The sequence below is a fragment of the Synchiropus splendidus genome, chromosome 5, assembly GCF_027744825.2.
Source record: "Synchiropus splendidus isolate RoL2022-P1 chromosome 5, RoL_Sspl_1.0, whole genome shotgun sequence".
Classification (NCBI taxonomy): domain Eukaryota; kingdom Metazoa; phylum Chordata; class Actinopteri; order Syngnathiformes; family Callionymidae; genus Synchiropus; species Synchiropus splendidus.
Window position 1 is genome coordinate 9,959,848 of NC_071338.1, and position 13,982 is coordinate 9,973,829.

Here is a 13,982-nt window from a genome sequence, read left to right on the forward strand (position 1 = left end):
AAAACACACACTTCACACACAGACATATTTGAATCTCCAGACAACAGGATGAAACGACAGAGAAAATAATTAAAATATTGATGAATGAAAATGAACTGTTTTCAGCACTACATGGATGTATTTTATCCTGGCTTCAAATATTCTCTCTCCTTTCCTGCTATATATATATATATATATATATATATATTGTGGAGAGTCTTTTGGCCTGTTTCAATTCTGTTTAATCTGGTGAATCCCAAAAACATGGCTTTATAAAATCCAACATACAAATGATATAAATCATAGTACTACGTGACCAGAAGTTGAGATGACTAGGGTGACCAGAAGTTGAGATTTGAAAACTCTGGAAAACAGCTGGACGAAAAAGCAACTGCAGAGGTTAGAGCGTGACGTGGACAACTTTACTGTGAGTTCATGCACTTCCATAGTCATCTTCGTGTGTAGTGTTTGTATAGATCTATAGTGGTGTGGTGAAGGAAAGCATTGTCATTCTCCATCAAGTCTCCACTGCCATGTGATGTTGACAATACTAGTAATAGATCAGAGGATGGAATCTGTTTGCTTGTAGCTCCTGCCAAAGAAGCAATTTTATAGTCTTGCTTGGTTTGGGGGAAAGTGAAGAGCTAGCTACATTATCGGTAAGGGCACACAGTCATTTGGGTGCAGAAATAACTATTTCACATCAATAAATTCACTATAAATTCTGCCCCAGTCTGTTCCACAGTGGCTGTTAGAAGCAAGTCCACATCATTTCACTGCTGTTTTGTACCCAGATATACATCTTCATCTGATTTCCATAATTCGCTCATTCTTCTTCCCCGCAGCTTATTGTATTTTGATCGATTATTACATCATATCTCTGACGGCTCCCCCGGCCATTTCTCATGACTCAGCATGTGCGGCTAGCTAGAGAATATGTGAATTCACATCCCATTATTTACCATTTGCATGTCGCTCTCACTTTTGTTAACGTGAAAACAAAGTGCCTTGTTCTGCCCGACAGCCGTGCTCTTAATGAAATTGCAGAATGATCAGAGAGGAATAGAAGCTGAGACAAAGGAACGTGAACACACAGGATACATACTGGAGTCTGGTTTGCTGCAAGCTTGAAATGACATGGGCAAAAACAAGCCATGAGCATGACAACAACAAATGACTTCTCATTCATGACAGCACATAATAAGTGTAACTGATAATTCCACGGTGTTGTTTTTACACTGATGATCACTTAAGATGAGTGATGCCCACTTTGCGTCTTGTCTATAAAACCCATTGCATGAGCAAAAGTAATACACATTTAAAAGCGTAATCCTGTTTCAGCCAACGCATTCAAGGGTACACCTTGTCATATGTTTGTTTTTTTCCAAAGAAAAAACATCTATGATGCTGCAGAAATACCAATGGATGGAGGCTGATGTCATAGCTGCGTAATCATATATTAGAAAACTACATAAATGTATCAAAATGGGATACGCAGGGACTGTATGAGAGACTCTATTGGGGAAGGCGGAGTTGAGGGGTTTCCCCCAGCATGCTTTGCAGCAGTCTGTTCTGTTGTTCTGGGTGACATTGGGTGTGTTTTGCTTTACTACAACTTGTTTGCTGCATGTTTACTGTTCTCTTTTGTTATAACTACTGTGTTGGGGTGAGCACCGTGCATTTATGTGAATGCATGCTGTGCTTGGACTTATATAAAGTGGCTTTCTTTCCTGTAGTCACGCAGTGTATAAGGCAGAAAAATAGCCATTGACTCTGGAAGAAGTCTCTGCCTGAGGTTACTTAAATCAATCCCCCAGCTTGCCAAAATATAACAATTGTATATATATATATATATATATATATATATATATATATATATATATATATATATATATATATATATATATATATATATATATATATATATTGTATGTCTTTTCTGTGAGTCAAGCTGAAATAAAATGTTCTCTTTGACATGTCCTTCATGCATATACATCCATCCACTTTTCTGGAAGTTAGTAATATTTTCCTTTCAAAAATCGGATCAGGAACTACATTTATTTACAGCTCATGTCCACTGAAAATGTTCGGGGGCCTCACCTCCTCCACGTCATTATCCAGCGCTATGATTTCCAGCGGGGCAGAGAGGCTGGCGTCAGTCGCTACAGTGGTTCCCACTGGTGAAGCTTCGCTGACGTAGCCGTGGTAACTGGGCCTCAGGAAGTATGGCGCCTGGTTGTTTTCATCGAGAACTTCAATTTGGAGATTTGCGAAAGCTGGCAAAGGGTGACCGTTGTCCTGCTCAGCCTGAAGGGAGGACGGGAGAGAGTGATGATGCTTTAGAAGGTGACACACCAGGATGAATCATTCATTCATTGTCCTTGAAATCTGTTTAAGCCAGACACAACACTCACCTTGTTCCTGCCAAGACCCTTGATGATTTAGCACATTCTGCTATTGACAGTAGAGTATAGCAAAATTATACTGAAGTGACTGGTAAGAAACGGGATTATTGGCTTTAGCCATTTTTACTGGTTAAATGCCGTGAAATGAATAATATCAATAAGTGGAAAAAAATGCAGAACTGTCTTTTCAATCCTGAGGGCAGTGATGCTTGATAAATGGTGTAAAGGATTACAGTGAGAGTGGTCAGCTGTTGGTATGTTTTTAGTTCATTAACCTTTCATGGTTTGAATAGAAAATTTGTCTTGACAAATGTAAATGTCATTTTATTTACTCTCTATTGTGTTAAGCAAATAATTCAGGCATCACAACATTAACACAAATAACTAAAAAAAACAAAAATAAACAAAAGAAAGAAACAAAAAGCCCACTGAGCTTCACAACATCTTCCATGTTGTACGCTCTCTAAAGACATTGTCAATTGGTTTAACCTTGAGGCCCAGGCCGCAAGCAGGATGTCAGCCTGGCAGCAACCCGTGCACGGCGGCACAACCACTCAGTCTGTCTCCTTTCAAACTCAGCCTGCGAGGCACACGGCACCCTGTCATTCCTCAAGCTACTAACTTAATCTGTGTTTGAATTGGACTAGATGGATGCGGGGAGTCAGCGTAGCTGCTCCGTCTGTGACCTGTCATTGTCTGTCGCTGACGGTCACGACGACAAGTGTTTCCTGTGTTTAGGTGCAGCACATGGGACTTGCTAGACAGGGCTCAGCCTGAGGAGTACATAAGCTCAATTGGGCCACATTGTTCTCTGTTGTAGTCCTGTGTGAACTATACCAAGGAGGACGATAAGAGATGTTTTTAGGAAGATGCTGTGATGCTCATCAAGCTCCTGGATCCAAAGCCGAAAAGTAATCGATAATGGTCTTCCAGATGCTGTTTGCAGCCAATGTAATGGAGGTGGTTGTACTCGTAGAACTGGGGTTACTTCCAGGTAACGCTAAATTCTAAATTTTTATCCATTTTCTTAAACCACTGGCAGCAGTTTAATGACTAAACATTTTCATGCTGAAAGCAGTCATGGCAAATGCAGAGCACGGGGAGGATGAAGTTGGCTCAGCCGTTTTTTCTGAACTACGGCGGGAGAAAATCAAATTAAATTAGCAGTCTGCGCTCCACTGTTTCTCACCTTGATAACCAGATCAAATCTGTGGTGGAGCTCTCTGTCGATGGGCTTCAAAAGCAGGAGCTCCGCTGTGGTTCTGTTAAGGCTGAAATATTCGGAGTAGGACTCCGGCTTGCCTGAGAGAGGAGAACACACGTAACAGCACAATCAGTGAAAGCAACTGGGAATGTGATTGTGTGTCAGAGAAATTGGTTAGTCGCGTGTTTAAAATCAATATATGGTTTTTGGTGTTTGTCAGGAGTAAGACACGTCAGACGCTCCTTGATTTCTCATCTGGGCTCTCCAGAGATAACAAGGCGCACGTCCACATTGGGAAGCCTGCGGTCTTTGTCACATTTCTCAAGTGCACATCGATGTGTGTCACTTTGTTCTTATTTTATGGATCTCAGTCAAGCTTGACTTGCAATGATTCACAAAGCCTCTCTGGTGGGCCCCTTTAGTCCAAGCCCCAGCACACTCAATAGTCATGCTAACTATTAGTTTAAAGATTTCTGATGCCATGCTCCTAAGTTTTACTTGAATATGTATTGAATTAAAAAAAATATTTGCTGAAAATTGAAGAATAATCAGGGTTTATCTTGTCTCGGTTTGTGAGACTTTTTTCAGAAATGAACTTCATAGTTTCCGCTGCACACACAATGTAGTGCAAGAAACAAGGTAATACTTAGAATACAGATAGAGGCAATTCTTTAGAATTAAATTGAAGTTTTGCTCAAGAAAGGCAAGTGCTTTCTTTCGGGTGGCCCTGGAACGTCAGAGAGTAGGTAGCTGCCAGGTGTCATGGCAAAATATAACGTCTAAATGCAAACAGCTCATTCACATTTTGGGCAGTCTGGAAAAAAAAAAAAAAAAAAAAAAACTAACGCTTAAAATCCAGTGAATAAAAACATTACATAAAAATATAAAACATATACTTCATAAAAAAAATCTTGGAGTTACATGCAACAAAAAATCTCTTAAAAATAACTAATAAAAACTTGATTTCCATGCTAATATCCTTTTTTTTTTTTTTTTTTGCAGGCTCATAACAAGTAGGAGAAATTCCGGTACATACTGTAATGTACAGATGGAAAGGTTAAGCAACAAATGAACGCTAGTGGATCCAGAACACCACCAAAACTGAACAAACCTTTTCTTGTCCAATATAAAAACGATAAGACTGTATATTTAATATATATTTTTTATATTTTTGAGATATTCCTCTATGTTTAAAAACATATTTTTATTACAAGAAGTGAAACGCAGACAACATCAAAATCCCTCGAGAGCGATGTACGTGCTCTGCAGCCACCACATGTCAATAAATTCATGCTTTTCTGCTTACCGATCAGGACAGAGTACAGAATCCCAGGTCGGTCAGAGGGAGGCTGTATGTTCCTGTCTTGGTCCACAGCTTGGATCGATGGAGTCACATTTAAAGGATTTGTCTTGTTCTGTGGGGAAAATGAAATGAAATGTCAGAGTGAAACTGTGTTTTCTATAAGTCCCAGGTATCTTTTTGTTGGACAGAGGACCAGTGTTTTCACTCAGACTTCACTTGTTTTGACTTTCATCAAAAGTCAAAAATTAAAAACAAACACAAACAGCAGCAACAACATTTAGCAAAGGTGATGTGCTGTAGCTCTGGTCTGGATGTGACCTTCTCTATGGGGGACAGCACAGAGAGACACGGACGCTTTTTTTCTTTTCTTTGGTCTTCCATTTTCATTTTGAGATCTTCTCCTGGCTTGGGTGCAGTCATCTTCAGGTTCACAGGATCGGAAAAAGAAGGCTGGATCACCGGTCAGTCTAATAAAATTGTGTGCGTCAACCAATCCCTGACCTCCTGCGTGTTTTTTTTTTAAATCAAATAGAGGAAAACAAAACATATGTTTGGGTGTAGAACAATGTCAGTGTGATTATCCCTGAAGAACTGCATGACCAACTTTTAAATAAACATTTTTGAGTAATTCCAAATACAGATAAAAAATATATATATATTAAATTAAAAAGTGGCTGACGGCTTCAGGAGTCAATAAGTCATTATGTCATTGCTGTCATTGCTGAAATGACTTAGACCCAACCAAAAGTATGTAACACAATGGGCACAATGGAGACTTAAAAACGATATCTCACTATTTGATAATTATTAATGAAATACTGTTTATAGCACTATCATCTAAGGTCTCATGTGTGAACTGTGTTCATCAATACGCGTATACGAATAGACCTGTGTTTCTTAACTAGCTTCCCACAGCACACTAGTGTACTGACAATCTACCAACGTGAGGAGAACGTCACGTTCTTTTCATACACTATAGATTTGTGCTGATGCGTTGGTGCTCCTCTTCCCACACACTCTCACAGCGATGAAGCGGTCAATGCTCAACTTCGATGTTCGACCTGATGTGCCTCTAACTTGGCCACACACCTTCACGACAGAATGATGGAGTGTTCCTTGTCGGACCAGCAAGACTGTCTGCACCGCAGAGCTAACAGATGGGCTTCATGGTGTTACCTGACATGGTTTTCACTTCATGTTCACTGTGTATCTACAGAATTCTTTGTCTTCTAAATGAGGCTGAGATCATCATTTGTGTTGTGTTGAAGTCAGGTTGGTACAAAGATCATGCAATGGTTTTAAAATGCATCTCCAAGTGAAGTTGCTGGCTCACATCATGACACCACCAAACACACCCCAGCAGCAAAGTTCATCCACAAACATTGCGAGTTAACAGTATCTCAGATCTGAGCCCAGATGAACGCCACAGAGTTCTCGTCGCAGCTTCATCTCAACATCAACTGTTCGGAGGAGACGAATTAGGCCTTTTACTGCTAAAAAAGACCACTAAGGAAAGACGAGAACAGGAAGAGATTTGTTTATTTGGGGGAAGAAACACGGAATGGACATTAGATCAGTGGAATCCTGGGCTGTGTCTGATGAGTCAAAGTTGCTGAGCAACTGGGGCCAAAACATCCTCACTCCACTGCCGTAACATATTGACTTTGGAAAGTGGACTTCGGCGTCTTATACTGACCTCTGCATGCAGGTTGATGCATAGGTGTTTCAATGGTGTAAAAAATATTTTCCTTCCTGTGTAACCTTCCAGTTGGAGGATGTCGATCACACAGCTTGTGGGGAGACATAAGGAAAGGGAAGGTGCTTCAGTCAAAAGCCTAATGCGTCAATATGCCACCCTGAAGGCTGACTTCAGCATCGGCGCAGGATGCATAAGTCCACTTCCCAATTTCAATATATTACGCCACAGAATTGAGGATGCGCAGCAGCGGTGGTCCTCATGTGAGCCAGCAGTTCCAGCTATACTTTAACTGCACAACTCAAGCGATGGCCCCTGCCTCATTTAGAAGACACAACTGAAACCTGTCAAGGCAAAACTGTGACGTGAAAATCATATCAGGTGACATCATAATCTAATCATGAATCCCATAAGAGAAGACCGATGTTGTCAACAAATCAAAGCCACTACAAGATTAGGACAGCGAAGGCAACAATTTTAACATGCAACTGTTGACTAGGAATTTTGGCGGAGCATCAGTTGTTGAAAAGCTCATTAGCACTACAGAAGACTGTCATAGCAGCAAACAAGCGAGCGTAGAGTGATTGCAAAGTAGTGCAGACACAAACAAAGCGAGAGGTCGTGCGGCAATGATGGCATACTTTAACTGCCTAGACGACCCACAGGTGGGATGTTTTGAGTCAAGAAAACCAGTGCATCGCTGTGCACCGCTACAGATGTCCCAACCAGCTAGAACGCATCACGTGAACATATGTTCACCGACTGCACGCAAGATTGCACGCACTTGCACTGATGTGTCACGATCCTTCGACACCTGTCAACTGACACTTGAAATATCCAAGCATCACGTTGCTGAAGTCTCATCCCAGTCACAGGAGAGGAGATGAGGGCGATGTTGCAGGCGATGAAAAGGAAAGGGGAAGTGACTTACAAGTGTAGTAAGACACTATTTGTTGACAACAAGAAGAAGCAGGTTGGAGGGGAAAAAAAACACTGTGCTATTGCTATGTAAAGAATGTGAATCTCATGCTGATAAACAGACAACGACAGTATGTGTTGAGTTGAAATGAAGATGTTGTGTCGATGATCAACAGACAGCTATACTAGGAGCAAGAATCCAATAAGAGTCAAAACAAACAACAAACTAACTTTCGTTTCACGAAGTTAAAGGTGTATATCCATCAGCTCCCTCAACTGACTTATTTACAAGTTTGCTCCATTAGCAGTAAATGAGCGAATCACTGCAGAACTGGGGATGAAAATTCATGTGAATGAGGAGAACTACAGCCATAAAAGTGCATGCTTTCTTGCGCTGGGACTTGTCCATGCTCTGCTTTAAGCACTTGTAGTCAGATGTGTAACTCAGGGGTGAGTGATGTTTGCAGAGAGACGTATCCTAATCTGGAGTCAGTGGTTGAAGTGGCTGACCGATGAAAAGACGGATTGGCTGTGTGTGTTGTTTAAAGGCAGTTAAACCCAAAAGCTTCTTGGAAAATGACTGATTTGCAAAGCATACAGCTTCACGACTGCCCCTTTAACCTTGTCATCAAAATGGCTAACTGAACTTTGAAATCGACCTCATTGCTTCACCATCGCTTAGATTTGAACGGTTCACAGAAACACAGTACTGTTCATGAAACCCAATTAATTTTACCGTGAGCGTGACCTTGCACCGCGCCTGGCTTCAAACAGAGCTTTAGATCATTTGAACAGTTTGTACAGTTGGAATGCTGTAGGAAAAAGAGCAACCTGGATAGAGGACATTTGCAAATACTTTTTTTAATGTATGTGTAAAATGTAAAATCCCATGTTGATTATTGAACATTAGATTAAAGCACCAATAAATCTGACTTTGACATAAAGATATGATTTCCACATTCTGGCTGTCTAGCTATTGTAGTAGCATAACAAACCTCTAGACCCAACAATGGGCGTGTCCTGAGAGTGAAGCCAGAGCCACCCATGTAAACGGCTAACGTCCGCGGCTAATGTTTGGTAGCATTTAGGAAAAAAAGAGTTTAACTGATGCAGTGTCAGCAGTGTTGATGGACTCTCTGGTTTGGACAAGTATAACATATTCTATCACAACTGAGCGTCTGTTCTGCAGACCTGCAATGAGCTGGTGTGAGACGTGACCACCGCCAACATTTGAACATCCCTGGCAATCGTTCTGGAACTAGAGTCTTGCTCTGATGTGTGTTTCCACTGTCAACTTGAAATAAAAGTGTAAACAGTTGTTTTGTTGCTGATGCTTTGATTGCTGTTTGTATGGTCCTTATTGAAACACGCTGAGTCATGATGTCAAGTGAAGTTAGGAAAAAAGCTGCACCTTGTTCTTTGGTTAGTGAATGACAGATGTTTTAATGTGGCGGAAGCCCTGTTGTACTCTCGTTTGCACAGTCTCAATTTCGCATGAGAAAGACGGTACGAGAAACTTGTCAGAGTAGAATCACACTGCTGCGCCAGTGCACCCTATTATTAACATGTTAAAGGTGAACAAAATAAATACCTCAAACGTTTGCACTCACCAGGCGCTAAGCCTGCGGTGGCCGCTCGATTGGAAGTGGCAAACTTTCTCCGCCTGGTTATCTCGCCGCTGTAGGTGCCGGGGAAATGCAGGGGCGGAGAACAGTGTGATACACGCTGGAATGTCACCAAACATCTGTGGTTCATTGCTCTGAAGCTAGTTTGCCGATGAATATCCTCATATGTTTAAGCCACAGGCTTCAGAGAGCGAGAAACTAGTAGCGGTTAGTCCTGAAGTGACGGTATGAGTATCCAATCACAGGACGTGTACAAGTCACGTTCAACGTGAGGCCAGCTAGAAAGCCTCGCTGTCCCCAACTCATGATCTGATTGGCTATCGCAACTATCCATCAACTATATGTGTCTGTTCACTCTGAAGGCACCTGCGCCTGCACTGTTGCTGCTGAAGGCCTTAGACATGACGACACAAGCTAGCTGAATTCTGATTGGATGAAAACTCTAACCTGGAAAAACAACACTGGGATATACAATGACATGAGTATGATTATTATATATATTACATATAATATATTTTGAGAAAATACATTAAAAATGAAATTCACTTTTGTCATAAATATGCGCCACTGGAATGTTGCCAACTGTGTTCACAGTTTTCGCTGTTTCACCACGGTCCTTCCTCATAAACAAATAAACCTGGGTGGGTCAAGGACCCAGCTTTATGACATGTAGCAATTACATTCTTTTACCAGGAGCACCGCCAAAAACAAACATTCTTAAACTCTAAATAGCCGCTTTAAGTATATGTATACAAGGATGAGGCAAATGGAAGCATGAAAGAACACATTGGAAAAAGTTGGTACGGAACATAGATACCAACGATAAGCCAACATTAATACCTCATAAGAATTCTCTGGACTCCACAACAAGTGCAGAAAGGAAGCACATATCTGCCAGCTCCTCCAGAGATATGTGAATGGGTGCGCATTGAAATACTGAGGCGTTAATGAGCAAACAAGCAGCATCTGTCCCAGCAGGTGCTCAGTCCAAAAGCACAAGGTGATGGACTCAGTAGGGAAACCCAGGAGGGCGCCTCCTGGTGAGGTACGGCAGCGTTGTAATCTAATCACACCACTTGCGGGACTCACATCTTCCTTGAACATAAAATGTAACAGATGGCCGTTCACACAAAGCAGTTTCGCAACGGTGGGACAAAGTTGTGGTGCGTGTTACAAGCAAATAAAAGTTGCAGTGGTCTTTAGAGGCTTTGTGGTGCGCGCACTTTTGAGCAATTTGTTGGAAATTAACATGACAAAATTACAACCTTAGGAACAGAGCTCGGGGTGCTTGTTTATTGTGTTGTTCCATAATCCATTTTGGAATGAAATATTACCGAAATGCCGGAGGAGCGACGGGAGTGGCTGTGCCTTATTTTCTTGAGAAAACGTCCACTTTTATTTTCAATTCATGCATCCAGTAAATTCCATTACAACATGGAGATGGTATCTGAAAAATACTCCTGACCGTTCTTGAGCAACAGCTTTCAAAATTATGGACCTAAACATTGAAGATGCCCCTCACTTTTCCAGTGTTCGTGTTTGCGGCTGATAAGCTGCCACAAGCATGAGCGGTGAACAGTTGTTCTGCCAAGGGCACATTTGAGGGCCGAGCTTCCACTGGAGCTGATAACTCCAGAGGCTGGAGGATGAGGTGGGGATGTGGACGGGTGTCTGCAGCCGTCTCTATTAAAAGAAACATTTCCAGCCTGTGAGTCTTGAGACCCCACAAATATCGAATCTAAACGTCATCACAGAAGTTTAACACATATTCTACAGCAAGCCCAAAATGACGAAAGCTTTAGTGGAATGGGGGGGGAATCTTTTCTAGAAAAAAAAGTAATGATCTGTATTGAAGGGAATTGCTGCATATTTCTAATGTTGACCAACCTTTCTGAAAGTGAAATTTCATGGATTGGACATTACATGTCAAAACACATTACACAATAGAGATTCCTAATTCTATCAAAAACTTATACACAAACTTCCTGTTATTCTTTGTCCATGATGTAACTGACTCAGTGGCTCTGGATTGGTACCTGTGGTACTGGCTTTATTATTACTGACAGATGATAGCCACATGTTTGATGGACATTGAGTGAGATCATCAAAATATTCAGCACAACTGTGTTTTTTAACTCCAGTATCATGAAAATAACACTGCAAAGCTGGGTAACCTAATAGTTAAACATAGTTAGAGCAAGCCCACAGCCGACTCATGTCGTCCCTGCGGGCTGCCTGGAGCCAGCAGATTTTACATTGCAGACCCCTGTTTTAGGGACAGATGACCAAACAAGCCTTCACCTTCACCTTCTTCTGCCGCTTATCTGGGGTCGGGTCGCGGAGGCAGCATTCGGAGCAAGGAAGCCCAAACTCCCGATCCGCACAAACCTCCTCCAGCTCTTTCCGGGGGATCCCGAGGCGTTCCCACGCCAGACCGGAGATGTAATCTCTCAAGCGAGTCCTGGGTCTTCCCCCGGGGAGGAAACTCATCTCAGCCGCTTGTATCCGCGATCTCATCCTTTCGGTCATGACCCAAAGCTCGTGACCATAGGTGAGGGTGGGAACGTAGATCGATTGGTAAATGTAATGTAATTTTTATTTTTATTTTTTGTAATAATAAAAATAATGAGAATGAATGAAGAATAATGGTGAGGCATATTCCTTTATGATACTGTATATACTGCATTGTAAGCCTTGGTATATTATTCAAAAAATGTTTTGTAATTCTAATGTTAATCCTGTGTAAACATAACATAAACAATATAAAAGTCAGCAGGCGGAGAGAAACATTAGCTCTCCAGCTCTGGTGCTGTCACTCCTTATCAGCCAGATTAGGACTCAAACTATAATAGGGCCTTGACTCCACTCTCTCATTCCTCTCCTCACTTCACCTCACTATCTCTCTTTCTCCCCACGACAGCTTCCAGCTCTCCTCTGCTTTAGTTTGCCTTCACACTTCTCATCGGTCTCTTATCCTTTTACAGTCAAGTAGAGTGGTGCGATATGACAGCATTAGATTGTGAACGATTAGAACGTACTGACTTTCTGCCAAAGTGAGGCGATCATACGGTTTGCTTCGGTCACATTGTATGAATGACAGCTCTGTGCTGATGGGCCGAGTCTCACACACAGTGAGAGTCAAGTGCAGACTGCGCTCTCATCATGTGCGCACGCTCTCCTCACAGTCGGGGCAACCAAGCCGGTCAAACATCGAGTTCTTTTTTGTGTGGTGGAGTTGGTCGTCCTGGCTCACCCTTCTCAATAAGCTATTTAGTGATCTGATGCACTTCCTGTTAAAATGAAGAAAGCACAGTCATGTCTTTGCTGATACCGTAGGTTTAGTGTCGAAAGTGACATTTTTATGTTCAATTTCAGCCTGTGGTTGTTTCCAAACTGGTATGTTTACACTTGGTGCACCTGTTCTTTGGTTTAAAAATATGTTTGATATTTAATACTGTTTTGCATACAGCATTTGAATTGAATTGACCCCACTGTGCCAATGATTCGCTATATTTTGAGAAGGGTAAATTCAGAATTCACGACTGTTGAAGGGAGTTTGAAAGCATCGTACACTCGATGCCTTCATAAAGTAGATCCCTGCTTCAGAGAAAAAAGCACGGATTGAGCGGGATCTAGTGGGATGGTTCATGCATCTGTCGCAAACTCACTGAAAATTAAACAATAATTATTTCATTTTCAACTTGGGGATGTGTAACAATGTAAAAATGACACACCACAATCTAGTGATTTAACACACGTCAAACTAAACAACAACATCTGGCTCCGCTATGCACATAAATCATTGTTATTTCAACCTTTTAGATTAGATCTTTGATCTATGAAAATAGTTTCACAGCGATTAGTTTTCAATGCCTGGCGAATCAGTCGACAACAGTACGTGTTGCCATGTGTATTTTCACAGAGTTGAAATCTGTCAGCTGGATGAATTGCATGTTTGGGTGAAACTGTAAAAGTGGCCACTCTAGGTAGCGATCACCATGCCTCCATCTGTTCCTCCCAAGCTGTTGGCTTGACTGCCCATAAAAAAAGAGTCGACTTGAGATTTGGTCTTCATCTTACAATACATTACACATTCAATTACACTTCTGCGTTTAAAACAGGGATAAACAGAGGAGGCTTGCGCCGCTATAATAGAGGCTCAATGGCTTCATTTATCAAACTTGCACTGAAACCAGTTAATATTCAAGCCGCAAAAATCTCCTCATCAGACTCTAGAAAGGAATCAGTGTCAGTAGTGCTTTGAAACAGGAAATTTCAAAGTCAGCCCGTCGGAACCATCTGTCCTGAGGGAGCTTGCTGCAGCCTTTCCTGTGTTCATCACAGAGAGGAGACAATGCAGTTGAACACATTTAACAGTTGCTATCCGACATACTGTGCCTTTGCATGTGGAAACCTCATCATAACTTACATCCCCGGTAACTAAGAGGAGCTTGCTAACTGGCACCCTGTCACACCAGGAGTGTGACAGGGTGCGAGACGTCTCTGCTCCGGCCGGATTCCCCAGGCAGTTGGATCATAAGAGGACTGCAACATTACAGACGGTTGGCGCTCTGTGGGCGCATGATGGGAGCCAGGAACCATCTAAAGATTATTTGGCTAGTCTGACCCACGACCCACTTGCTCAATATTTGATCACATTTTCTTACCATCCATGGACTTGAGCGACATCCCCTTTCACCGAGCGCCATGAAATACTATACATTTATTTTAAAAACTGACTAGATCCACATCGCTTTTCATCGACTGCATGCTTTAGGAGAAACCCTGTTCCGCTTAGTTTCGAAATGCCGCATGGCGCATCTTGAGGGAGCTCATTACCTGGGGTTGAAAC

General features: G+C 41.9%; 1 protein-coding gene across 4 annotated transcripts in view; it reads right to left on the reverse strand.

Annotated features, from left to right (window-relative positions):
- The window catches only part of LOC128758639 (protocadherin-15-like), a 175,399-nt gene that overhangs the window by 101,737 nt on the left and 59,680 nt on the right, over positions 1-13,982 (reverse strand). For 3 of the 4 annotated variants that reach the window (XM_053864808.1, XM_053864806.1, XM_053864804.1), the window contains exons 10-12: positions 4,895-5,003; positions 3,574-3,686; positions 2,080-2,286 (exon numbers count right to left, since the gene is read on the reverse strand). In XM_053864808.1, coding sequence (XP_053720783.1) covers positions 2,080-2,286; positions 3,574-3,686; positions 4,895-5,003 — 429 coding nt within the window. Of the gene's footprint in view, positions 1-1,084; positions 1,106-2,079; positions 2,287-3,573; positions 3,687-4,894; positions 5,004-13,982 lie in introns of all 4 variants that reach the window. The other variant, XM_053864805.1, reaches the window with a different exon arrangement.